The 26,894-nt window shown below is 34.3% G+C and overlaps 1 protein-coding gene across 5 annotated transcripts in view; it reads right to left on the bottom strand.

Annotated features, from left to right (window-relative positions):
- Window positions 1-425: 425 nt before the first annotated feature.
- RNPC3 (RNA binding region (RNP1, RRM) containing 3) overlaps window positions 426-26,894 on the bottom strand; it is a 38,832-nt gene continuing 12,363 nt past the window's right edge. The window contains exons 8-15 of one of the 5 annotated variants that reach the window (XM_067727068.1): window positions 24,643-24,768; window positions 21,811-21,962; window positions 19,714-19,875; window positions 10,930-11,024; window positions 10,784-10,842; window positions 8,344-8,476; window positions 7,569-7,640; window positions 426-6,539 (exon numbers count right to left, since the gene is read on the bottom strand). In XM_067727068.1, coding sequence (XP_067583169.1) covers window positions 7,581-7,640; window positions 8,344-8,476; window positions 10,784-10,842; window positions 10,930-11,024; window positions 19,714-19,875; window positions 21,811-21,962; window positions 24,643-24,768 — 787 coding nt within the window. In that variant the 3' untranslated portion in view covers window positions 426-6,539; window positions 7,569-7,580. Of the gene's footprint in view, window positions 6,540-7,568; window positions 7,641-8,343; window positions 8,477-10,783; window positions 10,843-10,929; window positions 11,025-19,713; window positions 19,876-21,810; window positions 21,963-24,642; window positions 24,769-26,894 lie in introns of those variants that run through there. The other 4 variants (XM_067727069.1, XM_067727071.1, XM_067727072.1 and 1 more) reach the window with 4 other exon arrangements.

Below are 26,894 nucleotides of genomic sequence, written 5' to 3'. Positions count from 1 at the left end.
ATTCAAATATTTCCTAATTTTTCTTATAAAAAAGTCTGCTTTGATCCATATATAATTTAGAAATGTTATTTAATATCTAGGAACTTGAACATTTTTTCAGATATTTCTTTTACCAATATCTGGTTTTAATCAGCTAAAATCAGAGAATGTACATTGTATGATTTAAAGTTCTGAACTTATTAATGTTTAATGTTTTGTGATACTGAATCATTTGTCTTCTAAAGTATTCACTGTTGTTTAGTTCTTGGGGTTGGGTAGGAAGAAAAATCTTACTCTTTTTAAACAAAAGGATGGATACACACAGTTCAAAAAGAGACATAACATCATATTGTGGTATTACAATTTCATAAATGATGATTAGGAAAAAAAAAAGTCTAAAAATCCTCCTGGATGGGGGGGGCAAAAAATGGCTAAGAAACACTAGATTAGAGGTGTTTGACTATTTTATTTTTCATTTAAGATGTGATATATTTGTCATACAGAAAAGTGTAAAAAAAAATAACAGACCCCATATCCCAAGCCCCAGATTTAACAGATGTTAACATTTAGACAAAATAGTCTTCAGATATCTTTTTTAAAGAAAAATCCAATATATACAGAACTACCCAAACTTCAATCTCTTTCCCTTCCACCTTTTTCTTCCATAGCAAGATAGTCAGTCTTCATAAATAATAGATAATATTTTGTGTATCTTATTAAGCTCTGAAAAGGTTTAAACAATAAAGAAATTAATCAGTTACTCAGATTTTCTTCTGGAATTCTTAGATTTTCAAAGATCCTGGTATATAAGTAGTATAAAAGTGGTATATTGATACTATACCATAACTTAAAAAAATAAAATTTCCTGTGTAGTCAAATACCTTTTACTCATTTCTGATATGTATAAATATACACATATATTTTTAAAAGAATATAATCCCTTTAAATCTTTGTATATTAAATCATAGATACCTCATTTGATCTCCCAGTTTTTCCCCATGGCATTAAAGCTTATGCTTACTATGTAAAGGATCTCTCTTTCCTGGTACTTTTTCCGTATTCGGTGAGTCTTTGTTGTTTATTTTAGATTCCCTATACTGGCCTTTGTGTGACTGCTGTATCTCTACTACAGTTTGCTTTCAGGAAATGCCAGAGTAGAATATATAGTAGTTTAAGTTCTTGGGGTGGGAATTCTATTTCTGAGAATCATCAGTTCTATCTTTTATGTGCCTAACACATGTAGTTAGCTCTCATCTACTGAACAGTCCTACTGAAGTCTCTATTTTTCATTTTACATGCATTAGTAAAGGAAATTAAATGTAACAAAGTATCTTACTAATTTTATTAAACTTCTCCATTACTCACAAAGACAAGTGTTCTCTTCTTACAGGGTGGTAAAGATCAAATTACTATACCTAAGCACTCAGTACTATGCTTTTTGAATTTTGGATACTTAATAGGTATTGATTCCTTTCCCTTACTTCCTTTCAAAGACTTAATCTCTCTCAACATTGATTTTTGAAGGAGTCTCATTTGAACAGAAAATACCTTCCAAATCCTCTAAAACAGCAACTTGTATGCTACTACTTTTTATTTGGTGATTTACCTAATCAGGATTATGCTGATGCTGTTCATGACTAGGGTGAAGTTACTCTGAGAGCATATGCCTCCTTAAATTTTACACCCTAGGAGCCTCCCTCCCTATACACTAGTCCCTGCCATTGTAAAAGGCATAAATGGAAAACAACCACACGGCAGTAAGAGTTTTATATACTGTATATTGTAGTAAAACATTTGCTTTTGCCTGCCTAATACCTAAGTTTCTCTTTTGATTTCACAGTGCTTTGCTTTTCCTTTAGAGAACAAGTCATTCCCAACTCTCCTTTCATGTGGTTTATATGAAACTTCACTTCTCACCTCAGAGGTGACATATTTGACCCACACTTGACCAGTGTGCCAAATCCCTCCAGCAAAAAGAAAAAGGTACTTACTGTTTAAAGTAACTGAAAAATTCAATGACAGACTACCTATTAGGGCTTTTGCTGTGGGATCAAATTATAAGTAATTCTCCAATTCCATGATGACTTTTTAAAAAACTCATGGGTTGGGGGCAGTTTCTGTACAAGTCCTAGAAATCTTTCTAATTTTACTTACTTGAGGCACATGCTCAGTTTATGAAGTAGTCATGGGGTTGGAATGTGCGTTATCCATAAAAAGGTTAATTCATAGACACCAAAGATCCTAAACTTATCAAAATAGTCTCATGCTCCCTAAGTGTGGCAAGGAAGAATCTGGGCATCTCAGTGATGATCATGGTGGAAAGATGACTAAAGTTTTATCTAAGACCTCGGAATTTTTACATCACCTTCAGGACCAGGTGAGTTGAGAACCACCACAACCACCACCATGACAGCTAATGTTTATTGAAAACTTGATTATATATATAATATATAAATACCAGATTTTATATATATATTATATGAAATATAAATACCAGATTTTATATATGTATTTTATATATATATATATATATATATATATATATATATATATACACACACACCAGGGTTAAGTATTTTATATTCATCTGATCATCTTTACAACAACCCTGAGGTAGGTATTTTTACTATCCGCATGGAAACGGAAAAAAAGGTACAGAACTTGCCCAACGCCATAAAGCAATTAAGCTATACACACAAGATTTGAATTTAGAACCTATACCTGTAAAACCACTTTAATACACTATTTCTCAGTAAACTAGTTAGGCTGAAATTCCTGTCACTGTGGAAGGATAGGGACTCCAGAGTTTTATTTAGGTTGATTTTTAAAAATATTAGTTTTTGGCATACCTGACAGATCTAAATGTTCTAAGGAATAATTTTTTTAGCTTTTGATTCACTACTCCTGTCGTAATTTTTGATAATTTCAAAATCCACTTAGATGATCCTTTCAATACCTGAGTTTCTCAATTTCTTCAATTCATCTCTTTCCATGACCCCACTTGCATTCAACTACCATGTTCACGTTCTAGAATGTGAACTTAGTCACTAATTACTGCACTCTAATACTGTCAATTTCAGTCCCTTTCTCTTATTTCAACCTCCCAAATTTCCTACCTCTAGAAATTAACTACAACACATCCTCAACCACACTGCAATCTCAATGGATCATACCATTTCTCCACTGTGCCTCAAACTTCTTCCTTTTATTAATTTGCTCATTATTAATTTGCTCATTAATTTGCTCATCCTCAACCACACTGCAATCTCAATGGATCATACCATTTCTCCACTGTGCCTCAAACTCCTTCCTTTTATTAATTTGCTCATTACCAGATTACTTTCCATATCCCTCCTTCATCATCATTCTCTTGATTATAGCAACACACTTCCCTTTCTCCCTTTTTGTTGTATTCACCTGGGAAAATTCCAACTTTAATCATTTGACTCTGTGTCTACTCAATGATAGGACCAAGGCTAAACTTAACTGGAGAAAAACACAAAACCATGTTGACTGATCTCACTTAAATTAATAACCATGGACTTCAAGTATGCATTTTAAGTAATGTCTAGCAATTCTTCTAAGAGTCTATTCATTCTCTCACTTTCCTAAACATCTATTTTACATCTTCTTTTCTTTCCTCAATCCATTTTTCCCCAACACTTCTTCCCTCTACTTCATGACCTTGCTTCCTATTTCACTGACAAAATGTAACAAAACTTTTATATGCTCCCACTATATGTACTAAACTGCAAATACCTAGACATACATAATCTGTCCTTCCTTCCACTGCTATTAATGAGCTGTTTACACACCCATCTTTAAAACTAACCCTTCTATTTGTACACCACATCTATGGCTCCAGCAATATTCCTCTCCTTCTTCCATCATGTTCTCTACTAGCTTAGTCCTATTAACACATAAATCTGCTATATCTTCAATCTTTATAAAATAAAATAAAAACAAAAACCTTGATACCATACCCCCCTATAATAACAGACCCTTTCTCTACTTCCCTAGAGAGTAAGACTTAATAGAGTTGTCTTCAGAACTCATCTTTCTTGCATCATTAACAGACCTGACATGTTTAATCATTCCTTCCTAGTTGAGATTTTTTTCTTCATTTGGCTCTACCTATTCCTAGTCATTCTTCTTTGATGTTTTCTTACCACTTGACATCTAAATGTTAATATGTTCCAGGGTTCACATTCTCATTCTTCTAATTCCTATCTTTAAGTTTCTCATTTGCCTTATTTCACAAAGCTATGAGTAAAAGGGAAGAAGCTATGATTCACAACATCATGCCAACAAAGATGTGACTCTAAGGTAAAACTGTTATTACATACTCACAGGAGAGTATCAATCAGAGCAAATTAAATAAAACATATCAAAGTTTCATACTTAACAGAGAGCTAAAATTAATTTCACTAAGGGAACAGAATAATTTTATATGAGAAACATTTACACCACTGAGTGACATTCTGATAGATCGGGGGACACAAAACTGGAAGACTAAGTTAGGGCAAGGATACAAATTCCCTAAACTGTGAAAAATCCCCCACTACTAAAAAAACACAAAAACAAAATCAACAACAAAAAGAATCATCAAAACTCATAGCCAATCAAAACCACTCCTAGAATAATTACAAGAAATAAGATTACTATAAAAAAAAAATGTTAAGTGCATCAGTATCCAGGTAAGAATGAAAAAAGGGCAATATTTGTAATCATAAAAGAAAATTTATATTTAATATAAAGCCACTTTAATAAAAAATTGATGTAATTATCAAATTATACTTTCTTTGATGTATAAAACATAAAGAAAAATTAAGATTATTTTATTGGAAAGAAAATGATTTATTATATATGAGGAAGATGATTAAAATACATGTGATATATCTCTAATAAACTGATTTAAATGCATATAGTTTTAATTTTTAAATACACTTTAAAAGCTGTTACGCACAGTTCCATAGTCCAGGTGGTCAATTTCGTCTCCACAGAGTTGGAAAGCACTTGAGATATATGAAAAATTCAAATGGAACCTAAAATACCATAGAAATTCATTAAAAGTAATCATGATTATAAAACAGTTCACTAGTTTTAAAATAACTAAAAGCTAAAACATTTATATTTAGAAAATTAGTGAATCATGTCAGTACAAAATTTTAATTGTCTAAATAAACAGCTTACACAGAAACTGATTTATAACATTAAAAAATAAAACATTTTAACTGTGCCAATAGAAAAAAGTAACAGCAATTTCAGTATCTCTTAACTTTTTGTACTCAGAGTGACAATGATTAACAGAATTTTTCATTGGTTTCATAGTACTATTTATAGCAGGATTTGCAAGAAAGAAATGTAAAGCCTCCAGTGCTTTATTTTCCTACTTATAAAAGTTTAGATGGTTAGGTTGGTGTCTCGGATCCACCTTGACATTTTAATCTAACAAGTAGAATCCAAACTGGTCAGTCCTTAGAACTACTAAGGGACCTTTTTAAATTAGATTCTTGGTCCCAATTCCAGAGATTCTGATTTATTAGCTCTAGGGCAGAGTCCAGGAATCTTTATGTGTAAAAATCCATCCTCAGTAGTTCTCAACCTTGGTTGCACATTAGAACCAATACTTTGGGAAATCTGAAAATCCTAATATGTATGCTGCAATCCAGACCACTGAATCAAAACTCTGGGGGAGAAACCCAGGCATCTGTATATTTTTTAGTTTATTATTATAGTTTTCTTTAGTCAGTATTTTTTGAAAAAGTTCCACAAGTCATTCCAGTATGCAGCTAAAACTGAGAACCACTGTTTGGGTGGTTCTGGTTATCAACTAGTCTCCTCTTACATACCTACCAGAATTTTTCTTTCCACTTATTGAGCTACCCTGAGTCAACATTATGTATTCTCCTTTCTGTTACTCTTTTCTTATTCCTTTTGTTTTACTTTGCTTAGAAAAAGAAAGAGGAAAAAAGATACTTCTACTTGCTATCTCAATAATAAAACCTCAGATGTAAGGTCTGCTACTCTTATTTGGAATTTACATTGAAATCTAGTTATTTAAATTTTTAACAAATGTACTTTTTAATAGGAAAAAAAAAACCCAATCAAATTTTACAACACATTATATATATAGAACACCTAAACCAGATACATCATGAAAAAGAAAACATATGTTACTGAATTAGGTTTAGAAAATACAAAATAGAAGAAACAAGAATAAAATTTGTGTTAAAGCAAATGTATACACTGTCCAAGTAAAAAGCTGACCTGATTCACTAACTTTCCCTGGGAAAACTACATAACCTAAAGGATAGCACAGAAAATTAAGCAAGAAATCTAAAAACCACATAAAAGATTTGTTCAATCAACACAGGTAATTTTTAAAATACTTCATTTCAATACATTGTAAAAAAATTACTGCTTAAACTGGATCAATGGGTTGGGGAGAGACAAAACATTTGCAGGAAAATCAAAAAAACACTGCCCCAAAAAGGATACGACAAGAAAGGATACACTTTGTATGACAGTATTACAGCAGTATTTACGCAGGAATGCTTCTAAAGAAGAACAGCAGAATGCAATTTAATTTTTTCTTATTTTTCATGTTAGATTTACAAATAAAATGATTTTTTTAAACATACACTGAAAATGGTTAATTTCTTCTACGGTATTTGTAAGACTTCTGGCTATACTAGTATAGACACTTTACAACAAAATTCAAATATTCAAGGTGCCTCCCAAAAGGAATAAACATTAGGCAAAATTTTCTTTATATAATTTTTTCAGCTTAACCCTCAGTAATTCTGGCTCACTTACTTCATGTTCTTCCAGTATACTAAGGCAGAAAGATTTAAAATAATAAAAAACAAAAGGAATATATTTCTACTCATCTTTCTTAAATCAATGTAATATAAAATGCTTAATTCTACCATTTTTAATCATTAAATTACTTAAGTATGAATTAAAATTACTTATTTGAAAGATGAAATACTTCATTCCAAAAAAATATGTACATATTTCTGTGAGGTGTACAATTAGTAATTAGCAATGCAAATTGTCAGGTCCCACCAAGGGTAACCAACTTGTCCTGGTGTGGCAGACACTTTCCCAGTGTTAGCATTAAAAAGTCCAGTATCCTGGAAAACCCCTTACTCACAGGAAAACTAGGGATGATTGACTACCCAAGGCCCAACCCCCTTGCAGACCAACTGAATCAGAAACTCTGGGTGGGGGTGAAGGGAAACCCAGTAATCTGTGTTTTATCAGACCCTCTAGGTGATTATAATACATGTTAAAATTTAAGAACTACTGCTTTACTCTATGAAGAAAAAGTAAATAAAGACTAATAAAGATACACTACTCTTATGAAATTCATTCCCCAATTTTAATTTTTACATACAAATAGGTTTTATTCCATAGTTTTAATTGTGAAGTTTAATGGAAATTAACTGCATAGACAGAAAGAATCAGAGGGAGGATCCTTTAAAAACGTTAGAAGGTACACAAATTACTATTCTCCTATTATCCTTCCTTAATTTTAATCTCAAGAAAGTCTTGTCCTTTTATTACGTTATCTCCACACTTACCTTTACTAATTTTTAACACTTTCTTTTTCCTTCTTTAGAATCTTGTTTTGGTCTAGCAGATCGAGCAAACTGCTAATATTTAAAAATTAAGGTTTTGTTCACAAACATGAAAGTAATCTTTTCTAAAGAATTTTCAAGAACTTCCTAATGTAGGGTAGGAGTACAGTTTTTAATTTATCTCTATATTTGTCTTCCTACTCAGTCATTCATCAAATATTTGTTGACTGCCTCCTAGCTGTCCATGATCTGGGGAAGAAGTAAAAAATTTATCTTTTCTTTTAGTCATTTTTTACACCTAGACCTTTGCTCCTTCATTTATCCCACTGATTTCTAGTTTGAAACTGCATTAACTACTGAAAGCAGGATGGTAAGTCAATGATATATTTTGTTATTAAATTCTCAAACATAAATATGAATTATAATACAATAAAATATAAGATAATAAAACTACAACAAATCATATCTTTAACGATTCCAAATGTACTTCTGGATACCATAGTATCTTAGGCTTAGCATGAGTATGTATATTTTAAGCTGTATTAAGTAAAATGTTTAGACTTGGCTGGATTTTAATAACCTCATGATGCTTATTTTCCAATAAAAATTTAAATAACATTGTCATTTGACTCAACTAAGTATATTTATAACTGAGTATTCTCAAGCTAGAATGCCAGCTGTTGAGATGAAGGATAATATAAAAACTGGTTTCAATTACACCCTTACTCCTAAAAACTATTGATCCATAAGTCTTGGAACAGACAGATTTGAAGGATACAACCACCATAGGTTTTCCAAAAAGAATGTATCCATTAGCTTCCTTTAATGCTTTTGCTGCTGCTTTTTCATTTGGAAGTCCAATGAAAGCTTGTCCTTTCATGCGACCTTCTTTCATCAAGCGTATATCAAACCTAGAAGTCATGGAAGAAAAAATGGTTTTGACTCAAAGAATTGTCAAAGAATTCTGATGAAGTCAATGGGAATGCATTGAACAATTTAAAAATTTGCTATTTCAGAATAAAAATGACTATACTATCTGATTAGCACATTACTCAGGCTTTCTAAAATTATATTTTATATTCTGTTCTAAAATTGATTCTGTAAGTAGGTAATACTTACAGAATTATTTTGATGATGTGCTTATCTTTTTTTAGCTATTATAAATATATGTGATTTAAAAATCATATTACTAGCAACTATAAAAGCAAAGTTTTTCTTTCATATCTCTATTTTTAAACAGTTTTATTCAGCCAACTTAATACTACTGATATTTACTCAAGTAAAAAAAACAACTATACGACCAAGAATAAAAGGGCTGACAGGAACTATGGAAAAGTAACCCGGAATTTCAGAGTAGGAAGGGACTTCACTGATCATGTAGTCAAAAACCACCATTTTACAGATGATGTGTAGAGACGGAGTGACTTCTTCAAGGTCACACCGATCACTAAAGTTAAAGCCAAAAACACAAACCAGAATTTGTATTCCAAGTGTAGTCTTCTATTCTCCTACTGTATTCATTTTTCAACATTTTGGGGGAGGAAACTATACTCAAAACTACTTAAAAAAACAGACTAACTTATAACTAAAGTACTGTCTACCATTTAGTCTATAAGACTAGCAAAAGCATGTAAAGAATGTTTAAAGTATCAAAAAATGCAGGTAAATTCCTTTTTAACAAATTCACATGACTAGTCCCACAGGAGACAATTATCAATTTATCATTTTGATGTGTACAGCTTTCTCAATATAGAATTTTCTCTTCCCTTCAAATTCTAATGGCAGGCAATACTGGAAATAGAAAGTATATACATGATATATATATATGTGTATATACATGATATATATATATGCACATATATATATATACACAGACACAATACATATATATATCTTTGTGACACATACATATATTTATATATATACACACACACACACACACACACATATTATCTATTTTTAAATTTTTTCCCCTTACAATCATGATTCAAAGGCGGCAACGAGAAAAAGGGCCAGTATTTTGCATGGCCAGCAACACAAACTTTTGGTATCCTGATAAGATATATCTGTCACTAATGAATATAATATGGACATGGTTTTTAAGACATGGTGCTCACTGTGCATGCCTATATAAAAAGGTACATAGCCCAGATAAGACTTTAAAAATATTAGTTTCGGGCTTCCCTGGTGGCGCAGTGGTTGGGAGTCCGCCTGCTGATGCAGGGGACATGGGTTCGTGCCCCGGTCCGGGAGGATCCCACATGCGGCGGAGCGGCTGGGCCCGTGAGCCATGGACGCTGGGCCTGCGCGTCCGGAGCCTGTGCTCCACGACGGGAGAGGCCACGACAGTGAGAGGCCCGCGTACCGCCAAGAAAAAAAAAAATTTAGTTTTACATGAAAATTAAAGCAAAATTAACTACAGTCATTTCTCTAATTTACCTCCATTCAAAAGTCTCTCTCCTTACCTTTTCTAATTTTCTTTACTTCTAATTTATATGGCCAAGGTCTTACATACTTTAGAGTTAACCAATTATAAAATTTTAAAGAATGAAATTCTAACTCCAAACATTAGCTTTTATATCATTTACAAATCATATCCTCTCTTTTGCACTCATAAAACTGGAAGCCTTCCCAACTGAACGAAGAGAAGTTACTGCCATGGTAAGAATCTAAAAAACTCTGCCTGACTGCTATATATTCCTGGATGAGTCATTAAAATGCTAGTTTTCAAAATGTAATCTTTGGACCAGCAGCTTAGTCATCATCCATACACATTTTAGAAACACAAATTCATGGGCCCTATCTCAACCTGGAATATCAGTCTAGGGATAGATCAAGGACATGGTTTTAATAAGCTCTTACACAGGTTAAAGTTTGAGAACCACTGCTTTAGAGCTAGGGATTGAGGCCTGTTTCTGTAAATAATGCTTTACTGGAACACAGCCATTAATATTCATTTATGTATTGTTTACAGCTGCTTTAATGCCACAAAGACAAAACTGAGTAGTTGCGACAGACACCATAATATTTTAGTATAAAAATATTAAATTTTTACTGTCAATTTAAAAAGATGTTTGCTGACTCTTGCTCTAGATGTCTAAAAGATAAGAGCAATTTCTTCACATAATTTTAATCTCTAAAGGGGAAATGTTTAAAAAAGGACTAATTTCTAACAGATTAAAAACAAAACACAATTTGAGAATATACATGACACTTACATTATGCGTTGTGTTTCTGACGAAAAGTCAACGTATCTTCCAAAAATAAATTTAAGGTCCTAGAATTTCAACAAGGAAAAGACTAATAAGGAAAGCCGGGGAAGAACATGTAAAATAATAAAACCAATTTATAAATTTCAACTTACCTTTTCTTGAACTTGTTTAGCTAAATTCTTTACATAAATTCTACAGTTTGGTTCACCAGGTTCATAACTTCTAAAAACTGAAAGTGTTTCCATTTCTTATATAAAAACAAAACAAGGATATAAAATTAAGACAGTTTCATCAATTTTTCAAAGAAAAAGTATAGTGGCATTCAAATATATCTGTTAAATAGACAAAATAAGCATTAAGAAAATGTTAAAACCATACAAATTAATGGCAGTGTTACTAATGGGATAAAAATACCCATTAAAAATCTAAAGTGGTAATATGAAAAAAAGTTTAAAACTTTCAGGCATCTAGAATAACTAAAATTTATCCAATAAAATATTTCTGTTAAAACTCTGTAAAGCTTAACTTTAAGATCAGTTACTTTATTAAAAAGACTAAAGCAAATAAAGGTGCTACCAAATATTTGTGTAATTATTTTGCTTAAAGTCAATCTCCCAAACTACCAGCACCAATATATTCAAATGTAAAAATAAAGTACTCATATGTAATAATCAAGTATTTCAGGCAAACTGTGGCTTATGAATCTCTATACAGCTACTCCTATTTAGTGACAATAACCATCTTTCCTGACAACTAGATGTTCTAGGCAAAAATATGTCAGTTGGAAGTCTGTTTCCATTATGGGAAAAATTATAATGTGTTACATGTCAATCTAAAACCCCTAAATATTCTCCTAAAATATACTAAAACAAGAAAACTCCGTTAAGAAGTAAAAAACTATCACATTAGGATATAAAATTCATAAACACAGGCTTTTAATCACCAAATAGTTAAAACTATTTTTTTTTTTTGACAAATAATTGCTCTGCATACATCTCAGATACAGTACTGTGTTGGTCTATCAACTGTATCCAGAATACAGAATTCCAGACTGTGGGCCACACTGATTTATGTCATATAAGTTTCAGGAATGAAAACATTCTTCCAAATAAATATAGACTGGAAACATTATACTGAGAGATACTTTTCCTCCCTATAAAGTATGAGTACTAAAAACCAAACGTGGTGATTAAAAACATTAACTGGAGGGTGTTCTGAAGATGGCGGAAGAGTAAGACGCGGTGATCATCTTCCTCCCCACAGATATACCAGAAATACATCTACACGTGGAACAACTCCTACAGAACACCTACTGAATGCTGGCAGAAGACCTCAGACCTCCCAAAAGGCAAGAAACTCCCCACGTACCTGGGTAGGGCAAAAGAAAAAAAGAAAAAACAGAGACAAAAGAATAGGGACGGCACCTGCACCAATGGGAGGGAGCTGTGAAGGAGAAAAGGTTTCCACACACTAAGAAGCCCCTTCGCGGGCGGAAACTGTGGATGGCGGAGGGGAGAACTTCAGAGCCGCGGAGGACAGCATAGCAACAGAGGTGCGGAGGGCAAAGCGGGGAGATTCCCGCACAGAGGATCGGTGCCGACCGGCACTCACCAGCCCGAGAGGCTTGTCTGCTCACCCGCCGGGACGGGCGGGGCTGCGAGCTGAGGCTCGAGCTTTGGTCAGAGCACCGGGAGAGGACTGGGGTTGGCTGCGTGAACACAGCTTGAAGGGGTTAGTGCACCACGGCTAGCCGGGAGGGAGTCCAGGAAAAGGTCTGGAGCTGCCGAAGAGGCAAAATACTTTTTCTTCCCTCTTTGTTTCCTGGTGCGCGAGGAGAGGGGATTAAGAACGCCGCTTAAAGGAACGCCAGAGAGCCACGGCTAAATGCGCGGACCCCAGAGACGGGCGCGAGCTGCGGCTAAAAGCACGGACCCCAGAGACGGGCATGAGACGCTAAGGCAGCTGCTGCCGCCACCAAGGGGCCTGTGTGCAAGCACAGGTCACTATCCACGCCCCTCTTCCGGGGAGCCTGTGCAGCCCGCCACAGCCAGGTTCCCAGGATCCAGGGACAACTTCCCCATAAGAACGCACGGTGGGCCTCAGGCTGGTGCAACATCACCCAGGCCTCTGCCGCCGCAGGCTCGCCCCGCAATCTGCACCCCTCCTTCCCCCCGGCCTGAGTGAGCCAGAGCCCCCGAATCAGCGGCTCCTTTAACCCCGTCCTGTCTGAGCGAAGAACAGATGCCCTCCGGCGACCTACACACAGAGGCGGGGCCAAATCTAAAGCTGAGCCCCCGGGAGCTGTGAGAACAAAGAAGAGAAAGGGAAATCTCTCCCAGCAGTCTCAGAAGCAGCAGATTAAAGCTCCACAATCAACTTGATGTACCCTGCATCTGTGGGATACATGAATAGACAACGAATCATCCCAAATTGAGGAGGTGGACTTTGAGAGCAACATTTATGATTTTTTCCCCTTTTCCTCTTTTTGTGAGTAGCTGTATAGCTTTGCTTCCACCATTTGTCCTAGGGTTCTATCCATCCGTTGTTTTTTTTTTTTAATTTTTTTCTTAATAATGAATTTTAATAACTTTATTTTAGTTTACTTTAACCTTTCTTTTCTTTTCTTTTCCTTCCTTCCTTCCCTCCCTCCCTCCATCCCTCCCTACCTCCCTCCCTCCTTTAGACAACGAATCATCCCAAATTGAGGAGGTGGACTTTGAGAGCAAGATTTATGATTCTTTCCTTTTCCTCTTTCTGTGAGTGTGTATGTGTATGCTTCTGTGTGAGATTTTGTCTGTATAGCTTTGCTTCCACCATTTGTCCTAAGATTCTAGCCATCCGTTTTTTAAATTTTTTTCTTAATAATTATTTTTTAATAACTTTATTATATTTTACTTTAATTTTACTTTATCTTCTTTCTTTTTTCCTTCCTTCCCTCCTTCCTTCCTTCCTCCCACCGTCCCTCCCTTCTTTCTTTCCTTCCTTTTCTTTCCTTCCTCCCTCCCTCCCTTCCTTCCCTCCTCCCTCCCTCTCTCTCTCTCTCACTCTCTCTCTCTCTTTCTTTCTTTCTTTCTTCCTAATTTTACTAATTCTTACTCTCTACTTTTTCTCCCTTTTATTCTGAGCCGTGCAGATGAAAGACTCTTGGTGCTGCAGCCAGGAGTCAGTGCTGTGCCTCTGAGGTGGGAGAGCCAACTTCAGGACGCTGGTCAACAAGAGACCTCCCAGCTCCACATAGTACCAAAAGGCGGAAATCTCCCAGAGATCTCCATCTCAACACCAGCGCCCAGCTTCACTCAACGACCAGCAAGCTACAGTGCTGGACACCCTATGTCAAACAACTAGCAAGACAGGAACACAACCCCACCCATTAGCAGAGAGGCTGCCTAAAATCATAATAAGGTCACAGACACCCCAAAACACACCAACAGACGTGGACCTGCCCACCAGAAAGACAAGATCCAGCCTCATCCACCACAACACAGGCACTAGTCCCCTCCACCAGGAAGCCTACACAACCCACTGAACCAACCTTAGCCACTGGGGACAGACATCAAAAACAACGGGAACTACGAACGTGCAGCCTCCAAAAAGGAGATCCCAAACACAGTAAGATAAGCAAAATGAGAAGTCAGAAAAACACACAGCAGATGAAGGAGCAAGATAAAAATGCACCAGACGTAACAAATGCAAAGGAAATAGGCAGTCTACCTGAAAAAGAATTCAGAATAATGATAGTAAAGATGATCCAAAATCTTGGAAATAGAATAGACAAAATGCGAGAAACATTTAACAAGGACCTAGAAGAACTAAAGATGAAACAAACAATGATGAACAACACAATAAATGAAATGAAAAGTACTCTAGATGGGATCAATAGCAGAATAACTGAGGCAGAAGAAAGGATAAGTGACCTGGAAGATAAAATAGTGGAAATAAGTAATGCAGAGCAGAATAAAGAAAAAAGAATGAAAAGAACTGAGGACAGACTCAGAGACTTCTGGGACAATATTAAATGCACCAACGTTCGAATTATAGGGGTCCCAGAAGAAGAGAAAAAGAAAGGGACTGAGAAAATATTTGAAGAGATTATAGTTGAAAACTTCCCTAATATAGGAAAGGAAATAGTTAATCAAGTCCAGGAAGCACAGAGAGTCCCATACAGGATAAATCCAAGGAGAAATACGCCAAGACACATATTAATCAAACTGTCAAAAATTAAATACAAAGAAAGCATATTAAAAGCAGCAAGGGAAAACCAACAAATAACACACAAGGGAATCCCCATAAGGTTAACAGCTGGTATCTCAGCAGAAACTCTGCAAGCCAGAAGGGAGGGGCAGGACATACTGAAAGTGACGAAGGAGAAAAACCTGCAACCAAGATTACTCTACCCAGCAAGGATCTCATTCAGATTTGATGGAGAAATTAAAACCTTTACAGACAAGCAAAAGCTGAGAGAGTTCAGCACCACCAAACCAGCTTTAACAAACGCTAAAGGAACTTCTGTAGACAAGAAACACAAGAGAAGGAAAAGACCTACAATAACGAACTCAAAACAATTTAGAAAATGGGAATAGAAACAAACATATCGATAATTACCTTAAATGTAAAGGGACTAAATGCTCCCACCAAAAAACACAGATTGGCTGAATGGATACAAAAACAAGACCCATATATATGCTGTCTACAAGAGACCCACTTCAGACCTAGAGACACATACAGATTGAAAGTAAGGGGATGGAAAAAGATATTCCATGCAAATGGAAACCAAAAGAAAGCTGGAGTAGCAATTCTCGTATCAGACAAAATAGACTTTAAAATAAAGACTATTAGAAGAAACAAAGAAGGACACTACATAATGATCAAGGGATCGATCCAAGAAGAAGATATAACAATTGTAAATATTTATGCACCCAACATAGGAGCACCTCAATACATAAGGCAAATACTAACAGCCATAAAAGGGAAAATCGACAGTAACACATTCACAGTAGGGGATTTTAACACCCCACTTTCACCAATGGACAGATCATCCAAAATGAAAATAAATAAGGAAACACAAGCTTTAAATGATACATTAAACCAGATGGACTTAATTGATATTTATAGGACACTCCATCCAAAAACAACAGAATACACATTTTTTTCAAGTGCTCATGGAACATTCTCCAGGATAGATCATATCTTGGGTCACAAATCAAGCCTTGGCAAATTTAAGAAAATTGAAATTGTATCAAGTATCTTTTCCAACCACAATGCCATAAGACTAGATATCAATTACAGGAAAAGATCTGTAAAAAATACACACACATGGAGGCTAAACAATACACTACTTAAAAATGAAGTGATCACTGAAGAAATCAAAGAGGAAATAAAAAGTACCTAGGAACAAATGACAATGGAGACACGACGAACCAAAACCTATGGGATGCAGCAAAAGCAGTTCTAAGAGGGAAGTTTATAGCAATACAAGCCCACCTTAAGAAACAGGAAACATCTCGAATAAACAACCTAGCCTTGCACCTAAAGCAATTAAAGAAAGAACAAAAAAAACCCAAAGTTAGCAGAAGGAAAGAAATCATAAAAATCAGATCAGAAATAAATGAAAAAGAAATGAAGGAAACAATAGCAAAGATCAATAAAACTAAAAGCTGGTTCTTTGAGAAGATAAACAAAATAGATAAATCATTAGCCAGACTCATCAAGAAAAAAGGGAGAGGACTCAAATCAATAGAACTAGGAATGAAAAAGCAGAAGTAACAACTGACACTGCAGAAATACAAAAGCTCATGAGAGATTACTACAAGCAACTCCATGCCAATAAAATGGACAACCTGGAAGAAATGGACAAATTCTTAGAAATGCACAACCTGCCAAGACTGAATCAGGAAGAAATAGAAAATATGAACAGATCAATCACAAGCACTGAAACTGAAACTGTGATTAAAACTCTTCCAACGAACAAAAGCCCAGGACCAGATGGCTTCACAGGTGAATTCTATCAAACATTTAGAGAACAGCTAACACCTATTCTTCTCAAACTCTTCCAAAATATAGCAGAGGGAGGGACACTCCCAAATTCATTCTACGAGGCCACCATCACCTTGATACCAAAACCAGACAAGGATGTCATGAAGAAAGAAAACTACAGGCCAATATCACTGATGAACATAGATGCAAAAATCCTCAACAAAATACTAGCAAACAGAATCCAACAGCACATTAAAAGGATCATACACCATGATCAAGTGGGGTTTATTCCAGGAATGCAAGGATTCTTCAATATACGCAAATCAATCAATGTGATAAACCATATTAACAAATTGAAGGAGAAAAAACATATGATCATCTCAATAGATGCAGAGAAAGCTTTTGACAAAATTCAACACCCATTTATGATAAAAACCCTGCAGAAAGTAGGCATAGAGGGAACTTTCCTCAACATAATAAAGGCCATATATGACAAACCCACAGACAACATCATCCTCAATGGTGAAAAACTGAAAGCATTTCCACTAAGATCAGGAACAAGATAATGTTGCCCACTTTCACCACTCTTACTCAATATAGTTTTGGAAGTTTTAGCCACAGCAATCAGAGAAGAAAAGGAAATAAAAGGAATCCAAATCGGAAAAGAAGAAGTAAAGCTGTCACTGTTTGCAGATGACATGATACTATACATAAAGAATCCTAAAGATGCTATCAGAAAACTACTAGACCTAATCAATGAATTTGGTAAAGTTGCAGGATACAAAATTAATGCACAGAAACCTCTTGTGTTCCTATACACTAATGATGAAAAATCTGAAAGTGAAATCAAGAAAACACTCCCATTTACCACTGCAACAAAAAGAATAAAATATCTAGGAATAAACCTACCTAAGGAGACAAAAGACCTGTATGCAGAAAATTATATGACACTGATGAAAGAAATTAAAGATGATATAAATAGATGGAGAGATATACCATGTTCTTGGATTGGAAGAATCAACATTGTGAAAATGACTCTACTACCCAAAGCAATCTACAGATTCAATGCAATCCCTATCAAACTACCACTGGCATTTTCCACAGAACTAGAACAACAAATTTCACAATTTGTATGGAAACACAGAAGATCCCGAATAGCCAAAGGAATCTTGAGAACGAAAAACGGAGCTGGAGGAATCAGGGTCCCTGACTTCAGACTATACTACAAAGCTACAGTAATCAAGACAGTATGGTCCTGGCACAAAAACAGAAAGATAGATCAATGGAACAGGATAGAAAGCCCAGAGATGAACCCACGCACATAAGGTCACCTTATCTTTGATAAAGGAGGCAGGAATGTACAATGGAGAAAGGACAGTCTCTTTAATAAGTGGTGCTGGGAAAACTGGACAGGTACATGTAAAAGTATGAGATTAGATCACTCCCTAACACCATACACAAAAATTAGCTCAAAATGGATTAAAGACCTAAATGTAAGGCCAAAAACTATCAAACTCTTAGAGGAAAACATAGGCAGAACACTCTATGACATAAATCACAGCAAGATCCTTTCTGACCCACCTCCTAGAGTAATGGAAATAAAAACAAAAATAAATGGGACCTAATGAAACTTCAAAGCTTTTGCACAGCAAAGGAAACCATAAACAAGACCAAAAGACAACCCTCAGAATGGGAGAAAATATTTGCAAATGAAGCAACCGACAAAGGATTAATTTCCAAAATTTACAAGCAGCTCATGCAGCTCAATAACAAAAAAACAAACAACCCAATCCAAAAATGGGCAGAAGACCTAAATAGACATTTCTCCAAAGAAGATATACAGACTGCCAGCAAACACATGAAAGAATGCTCAACATCATTAGTCATTAGGGAAATGAAAATCAAAACTACAATGAGATATCATCTCACACCAGTCAGAATGGCCATCATCAAAAAATCTAGAAACAATAAATGCTGGAGAGGGTGTGGAGAAAAGGGAACACTCCTGCACTGCGGTGGGAATGTGAATTGGTACAGCCACTATGGAGAACAATATGGAGGTTCCTTAAAAAACTACAAATAGAACTACCATATGACCCAGCAATCCCACTACTGGGCATATACCCTGAGAAAACCATAATTCAAAAAGAGTCATGTACCAAAATGTTCATTGCAGCTCTATTTACAATAGCCCGGAGATGGAAACAACCTAAGTGTCCATCATCGGATGAATGGATAAAGAAGATGTGGCACATATATACAATGGAATATTACTTAGCCATAAAAAGAAATGAAATTGAGCTATTTGTAATGAGGTGGATAGACCTAGAGTCTGTCATACAGAATGAAGTCAGTCAGAATGAGAAAGACAAATACTGTATGCTAACACATATATATGGAATTTAAGAGAAAAAAAAATGTCATGAAGAACCTAGGGGTAAGACAGGAATAAAGACACAGACCTACTGGAGAACGGACTTGAGGATATGGGGAGGGGGAAGGGTGAGCTGTGACAAAGCGAGAGAGAGGCATGGACATATATACACTACAAAACGTAAGGTAGATAGCTAGTGGGAAGCAGCCACATAGCACAGTGATATCAGCTCGGTGCTTTGTGACCGACTGGAGGGGTGGGATAGGGAGGGTGGGAGGGAGGAAGATGCAAGAGGCAAGAGATATGGGAACATATGTATATGTATAACTGATTCACTTTGTTATAAAGCAGAAACTTACACACCACTGTAAAGCAATTATACCCCAATAAAGATGTTAAAAAATAAATAAAAAAATAAAAAATACATGTATAGACAAAAAACAAACAAACAAACAAAAACATTAACTGGAGAGATGTTTTGAAGCATGTGCTTTGAATAAAGTAAACAACATGAAGAGATTTGGTTTGCTTCTGAAGGGCCAAATAAATGTAAAATGGAATAAATGCTCATTTATTTCATGAAAATTACCTTCTCTAGAAATTCTGCCCTTTTCCAACTCCCTTCTAGAAATACATTCTGATGGCATTTCATCAGAGTCTTCTTTAATCTCCTCTGCGATGCTCAAATTTGGTTTTGGGAAGATTTTTCCAAATCCTATATTGGATGCATCAACTTCAGAAGCAGGTAAGTCTAAGAGTTAACATTGACATCAGCCATTAAAAATCCCTCCCTTCAAAACAGTTTTTCTTTTCCATTTTTAATTTTTAAGATATATTCTAGCACTAAAACTCTTTGGTGTTTTTCTCAATACTCTGAAACAAGGATAAGCAAACTTTTTCTATAAAGGTTCAAACAGTAAATACTTTAGGCTTTGCAGGCCATCTGGTTTCTATCATGACTACTCAACTCTGCCACTAGAACATGAAAATCATAAAAGAAGACATTTCCATTTGAGGGTACTAAAAAAACATCCATTATACTTCCCACCACGGAAAAAAAAAGGAGCCAATCCTAATCAAAGTCAGGAAAAAGAAGTATTTGCACACTTAATTATTCAATTAGGAAAATTAAAAACCATTATAAATTTTAAATTTACAACATAGCAACATAATGGATTGTATTCAGAAAACATGAATCTTAGCTTCAGCAAAAATTAAACTGACTTGGGGGAGAGGGTTGGGAAGGACAGGATTAAACATTCAGTAGAAAAATTCCAGTTATACTACCTAAAAAAACAAACAAAACCCTAAAAAAGCTCTGAAAATGATGCAAATAACATGCCATACTTAGGATTATAAAAGTCTCCTCATAACATAGAAAAGCCATCGTACCAACAGACCTCCTGTGGTCTGAAGGCATCAGTAAGAAAAAACACTTTTAAAACTGTTTTTACTGTTAATTCAGCATTACTCTACGTTGATGCAGAATGGGACAATTGTCCCCACCTCACAAAGGTCTAAGTCCTTGAGTAAATTAAACTTAAAAAAATAAAAATTTGTGTCAAGGGGTGACTAGTCATGAGATAAGAAAGAAAAACATACAAAAATATAAATACTGAAACAAACAAAAAAGGAGCTATCTGAAAAGGCAATGCATTCTCACTAACCATCAGAGAGACAGGAATTAAAACCAGTTACAGTTTATCACTCAGTATATTTGCAATACTTATTAGAACTCTATCCTATATTCACACAAGTGCTCAAAGATATATGTACAAAAATGTAAATTCCAGAATTTGCTGTAATAATAAAGAAAATGGAAACAACCTCAACTTCTATAATAGAGTATAATTAAATAAAGATTGTTATAACTATACTACGGAGTGCTATGCAGCCATAAAAAAATAACCCATGATGGCTACTTAAAAAAAGAAGGGGAAAAAAATGTTTATACACAAGTATAGGATAAGATCTGGAAGGACTATTTTCATACCGAATTATTAACAATGGTTATCTCTAAGTATTGGGATAGGGAACAGTGGGGTTTGAGGTGTTAACTTTTTAAAACTTTATATGCTCCTGTTTTGATTATATTTTCTATAAGCTGGTATTATTTCTGAAATTTAAAAATTAAAGAACAAGGAAATGCCACTGTAGTATAACATCAAATTAATGTTTAAAATAAGCAGAAAAAAATCTGTAATTTCAATACATTATCTTCAAACTTAATGAACAGTATCTTGTAAATAAGCTTCCATGTCTTTTGGATTAAAAAAAAAAAATTTACATGAAATCTACAACTCAAAAAATAATCACACGGCTTGTTTTCCTAACCAATAATACAACTGTACTAATAAAACCAGAGCATCACATATAATAAGCAATGAAAAAACAGATCAATACAAGAAACTCTTTTAAACATCAGCAAAAATGAGAGTAAGCCTCACCTTAGAGTTCATTACTAGCAAAAGGTAACTGTGACAATCTTACCACTAAGCTCCAGTTTTAGTTATATAAAAAAGTTTAAAATGGATAGTATTCTAAGACACTAACAAAGACCTAATTGCATATTTTAAATATATTCACAAATACTAAAAAAACAGAAACATATAAAATTTAATTTTAATACAAAAAAAAACTGAGAAGAATTTTTACATAGCATGTTAAAGAACTAGAAAACACTTACCAAAATTTTGTTCTTCACAATTTTGTTCTTTTTCTAAATCTTTCTTAAATGCAGCTGACATGTCGGTAGATATATGGAATTCTATTTTTTTATTACCTACAGGTTGTGGTTGGTCAAATACATCCGAAGGTAACAACACTGGATGTAAACTGCTGTTTACAAACAATCACAGCATTACTTTGTAATTGCAAATAAAATTTTGAGTAAAACATTTCATATTTACTTTAAATTTAAAAAGCTAACACTGATAAAACACACTATAGGCATTGAACAAAGTAACTTACATTTAACTTCAATAAATCCTAACAAATGTTCTCATATAGGTATTATTAAATTCCTAGTTTAGACAGATAAGGAGTTTGAGGCTAAAGGGTGTTAAGAAATTGCATAAAGTCACTCAGTAAATGACAGAGATAGGACTTTAGGACTATTGATTCTAAACTTCAGGATATTTACCAATAAGCAAAAAAGTTCATTCTATGTTTAATGTAAGCATTTTATGCACTGTATTCTATATACTATATATAATAAACCTATGCAGGTCAATGCAGTAGCCACAAGCCACATGTGGCTAATAAGCATCTGAAATGTTGCTGTACTTATGCTCTAAGTACAAAATATACGCCAGAGTTTAACAACTTTGTGTGAAAAAAGAAATATAAAACGTTTTAATAACGTTTTATATTAATTATATGTTAAAATAACATTTCAGATATAATCAGTTGGATAAAATATATTATTAAAATTAATTTTATCTTTTAATGTGGCTATTGGAAAATTTAATTGGTTCACATTACAGCTGACCCTTGAACAACTTAGGGGTTAAGGGCCCCAACCCTGCAGCAGTTGAAAAGCTGTATATAACTTCATCAGCCTTCCATATCCATGGTTCCTCTATATCTGTGGATCCATATCTAGGGATTCAACCAACCTCAAATCATGTAGTACTGTAGTATTTATTGAGAAAAAGTCTGCATGTAAGTGGACCCACACAGTTCAAACCCGTGCTGTTGAAGGGTCAACTGTATTAATTTTTCATTGTTTGGTGCTGCTACAGATCAAAAGCATGGGACTGTGGTGTCAAAACATACATAGGTGAGAAATATGCATCATATTATGTATACTTAACAGGAAATAATAATTTTAAAAAACCCAAAGACCCATTCCTTTAAAAATGTAAAAAGATCATTTTAACAAACTTCTTCCTCTATTTATAAAGTTACTTACAAGTTCAAGGGAAATTTACATTGTAGAAAAGCTGAATAAAATTAAAATTGCAATTAATGGCAATTTTCATCTGATTAAGATATTAAAATACATAGAATTGCATGGCAAAAAGGCAAGTAAAATTTCTGCCATAATTTCAAAGAAAATTTGTTAAGCAAAATGTCAGATAATCGGTGAAAAAGGAAAAAAAGGACAATATATTTCAAACTAAATACACAGTAATAAGTACTATTTCATTGGCAATTTCTCTACTCTAACTGAAAGTTTAAGACATAGTCAGAAGTTAATTTATACCTAATAAAATTCTTTCGTACCCATAGCCCTGACCATCACCCAACATCTACATAATTTTCCTGGAAAGTTTATTACAAGGTGACAAAGTCTGAAAGAAATTCTTAATTGTTTTTAATATCAGTGGCATTACAATGGCTCCCTCAATGTATTCAAACACCATAACTTAACATTTAAGGCAGAACTCTCCACATCCTTCCAGCTTTCCCTTTCATCATTTCTATTCCTACGCACCAAATTTTCCTACCTCTGGAAACTCACTTTTTCATTCACACTGGATATTTCTTCCCTGCCTAAGTTTTGCCTCTCATCCTTCAAGCCCAGCTCAAATGTCTCCTCTCTCTTAAAGTCTTTCCAGATTTCCTGACTGGCTGTGACATTTCCTTCCTCACAACACTTCATTCTTAATTACATCTTCTTCTTATGTCATTTATTATAATTGCTAATGCAACAGTCATCTATGCATATGGCTTACTTACCCATAAGACTATTAACTCACTGTTTGAAAAGATAGCATTGAGCTTTGGAAGAGTGATCCAAACCCCATAATATTTAGCAGAGAACGTATCACATATTTGATAAATATTTAAAGGTGGGTCCTGTGTGCTAAGCCATGTGAACTTTTACCAGGTAGGGTACTTCGAAGTAAAAAAATGTTTGATATCAGGTAGTGGAGTTAGGAGAAATTAACAAAATTTCATATAAACACATTGGTGATGGATGCCATCATCAAAACTGTGAATGCAGGAGGAGAAAGAGATAATGAAAGTAAATGAATTTTGTTTTGGATAATATCTTAAGTGCCTACAAGACACTCTGAGTATGCAAATAGGAAGCTGGAAATGAAGATTTTAGATCTCAGGAGGTTAAATCTAGAGATGGAGATTTGGAATCTATTAGCTGCAACAGGTGAACCATAAAAAAATTAATGATATTAATAAGGAGTATAAATATATGAACAGAAAATGACAATGGACAGGAGTATATGGAATCCAGTATTTAAAAAAAAAGCAAGTGAGTAAGAGAAAGTCACAAAAGAAAAAAGTAGGAAGGAAGAGAGGAAGTAAGATGAGAAATAAAAAAAGAATGTAAAATTAAGGGTGGACAATTTTGAAACCTGGGGTAGTCAATAGTATCAAATGCTGGTCAACTTTGAGAATTAAGGATACTTGTGAATTTGGCAAATAAGCAGTCACTGGTAAACCAGTGGACTGATGAAATAAAAGTCAGAGTGAGGTATGATTTGAGTTAAGCAATCAGACAAAGTACATACAAAACCCTTATCCAAAACAAAACAATCCAAAACAAAATTACCCGTGTGAAGCAGATGATGGTATATTCAACATATCCTTTATTTTTCTCTTTTTTCTCACGTGGTGCTGCTTTATTGTTTTTGGTCTTTTGGGCTGAAGATTTGCTAGTTCCATTAGTTTGGTCATTCTACATTGGAGGAAAGAAAAGTAGAAAAGATTTCTTTGTGTAGAAGCATAGCTATCTACAACTGCTTTTGTTAAACAAATTTGTATTGAGCTTATAAATTATAAAATGATTTACATGGCATAAGTATAATTTCTAAGCCATCAAATAAGATATAATCAATCTGACAAAAGCTCAAGTTACAAATCTCCTTGCTCAACTTTCATCTTTGTTTGAAGGAATTTGGAATTTCCTTAATTGCAATTTTTAAAGATATGTTTTACTAAAAAAATTATTAGTTACCCAAATGACTGAACTTTGATGCCAAAAAGTTAAACAAAATACACTAAATATAATCTCTGTAACTTTATTGCTCTTTTCTTGACTAATATTCAAAAGACCTTACAAACGTAGTAAAATTATTTTGATTCATATTCTAATTATTAAAGAGAACTGGACTTAAGTACTTTTACTTAAAAATATTTTGTACATAATTGTTGGAAAGCATCATTATATAAAAAAGATACTTGAGAACAGTTTTCAAATACTATACTCTGAAGTAGCTTAATCAATCAAGGGGTGACAATTGATACCTTATACATAGCTTATCTCCATTATGGTTATGAATAATATTTAGAATAGATCTTGTCTAGGCTTTCTTGGATCTTCCACAGGATCAGATATAGTGCTTCCACAGAGCAAATTCAAAAACCACTAGTCACAGCTCTACTTCTCCAGAGTTAAGTTTGCGAAATTTGAAAGCAAAACAAGCACAGTAAAATGTAGTGAAGAAGAATTTGGTTAAAATAAGTTTTAAACCTTTTTTACTTAAGCGAGGAAAAATGAAAACATGTTATAAATTTTTAAAGCCTCTTAACAATCACAGTTTACCAAAAATTTTATGAATAAATCCAGTTATACAAAATATATGTCTATATTCATAGATTGCTCACCCAAAGTATACTAAGGCTCTACACAGTGCAAGGCATATGTTAAGTAACTAATCAATAGACATCTGCTGACATAGTGGCATATTTTATAATATTTCCAGAAGATAACAGAGAAGCATGAAACCAGAGGTTAGTTCATGCAAAGGCTTTGTTCTCATGACTCAAGATGAATTAGCAGAATTCCTCACTACATCCCTAAATGGAAACCTAAATAAACAAAAACAAAAATGGTTTTAGCTAGCCTATTAAAGCATTTCTCATTACTATCATTATTTTTATAAAGAAAATAAAATTTACAGGTTAAGTAATTAGCCCATTGCAATGTTCTACATTCTTTATTTAACAAGTTAGTCTATTAAGAACTGCCAGCCTTCCTTATTGTCTCTATTCAAGACAGATACTCTATTCACTCCTATTTTAGTAGTTCCAACATAACTCCTTCCTTAAGAAAGAGAAAATATATGGAGCCACTACTCAAGTGGATGTTGCCTCAGTAATAGTCAAATTGCTGCTGATTACTTGTATATGTTGCTTAGATTCTCTGCTTGGATTTTGACTCCTGTCAACCACTCCTTCTGTATCTGGTTGCTTCTGTGCATATCTGCCTAAGATTCCCATCATTGGCCTACACAGGTATTTTAGGCTAGGGGTTGACAAATTACAGCCAAAGGACCAAATCTAGTCAGTGTCTGTTTTTCTTAAATAAAAAGTTTTATTGGAAGATAGCAACATCCAATTATTTAGGTATCATCTATGGCTGCTTTCCACTACAACAGAACTCTTTGGCTCTATACAGAAAATGTTTAGCAATTCCTGTTTTAGGCTATGCTGTGGATTATATACCTGAATATTATTAACAATTTACTGCTCTTTGCCAGAATCTTTAAACAAAATATATGTAGATCATCAAGAACAACTAATAAAAGAATAATTCATTTGCAGTAATTTTTGTGAATGTTTTTGTATAAAATCCTATAGAATTGCTCTAGAAATTATTCTGAGGTGAATAAAGTCCAGGGGAATAAGCTGACAAAAACAGAAATACAACTTAATTTTGTTCTGTAAAGTCTCCACAAACACTGAATTAGTAAATAATGGATCACTGCCCCTAGGGCACTGATGTTCCTGCAAGCATGTGCTCACATCAGTTGATCAATACATACCTAGTTTTACGCGTGTTTCTGTTTAAGAACACCTTAT

The sequence above is a fragment of the Pseudorca crassidens genome, chromosome 2 (genome assembly GCF_039906515.1).
Source record: "Pseudorca crassidens isolate mPseCra1 chromosome 2, mPseCra1.hap1, whole genome shotgun sequence".
NCBI classification, from domain to species: Eukaryota; Metazoa; Chordata; class Mammalia; order Artiodactyla; family Delphinidae; genus Pseudorca; species Pseudorca crassidens.
Note: the sequence above shows the minus strand (reverse complement) of the source record. Positions and strands in the feature narration are given on the sequence as shown.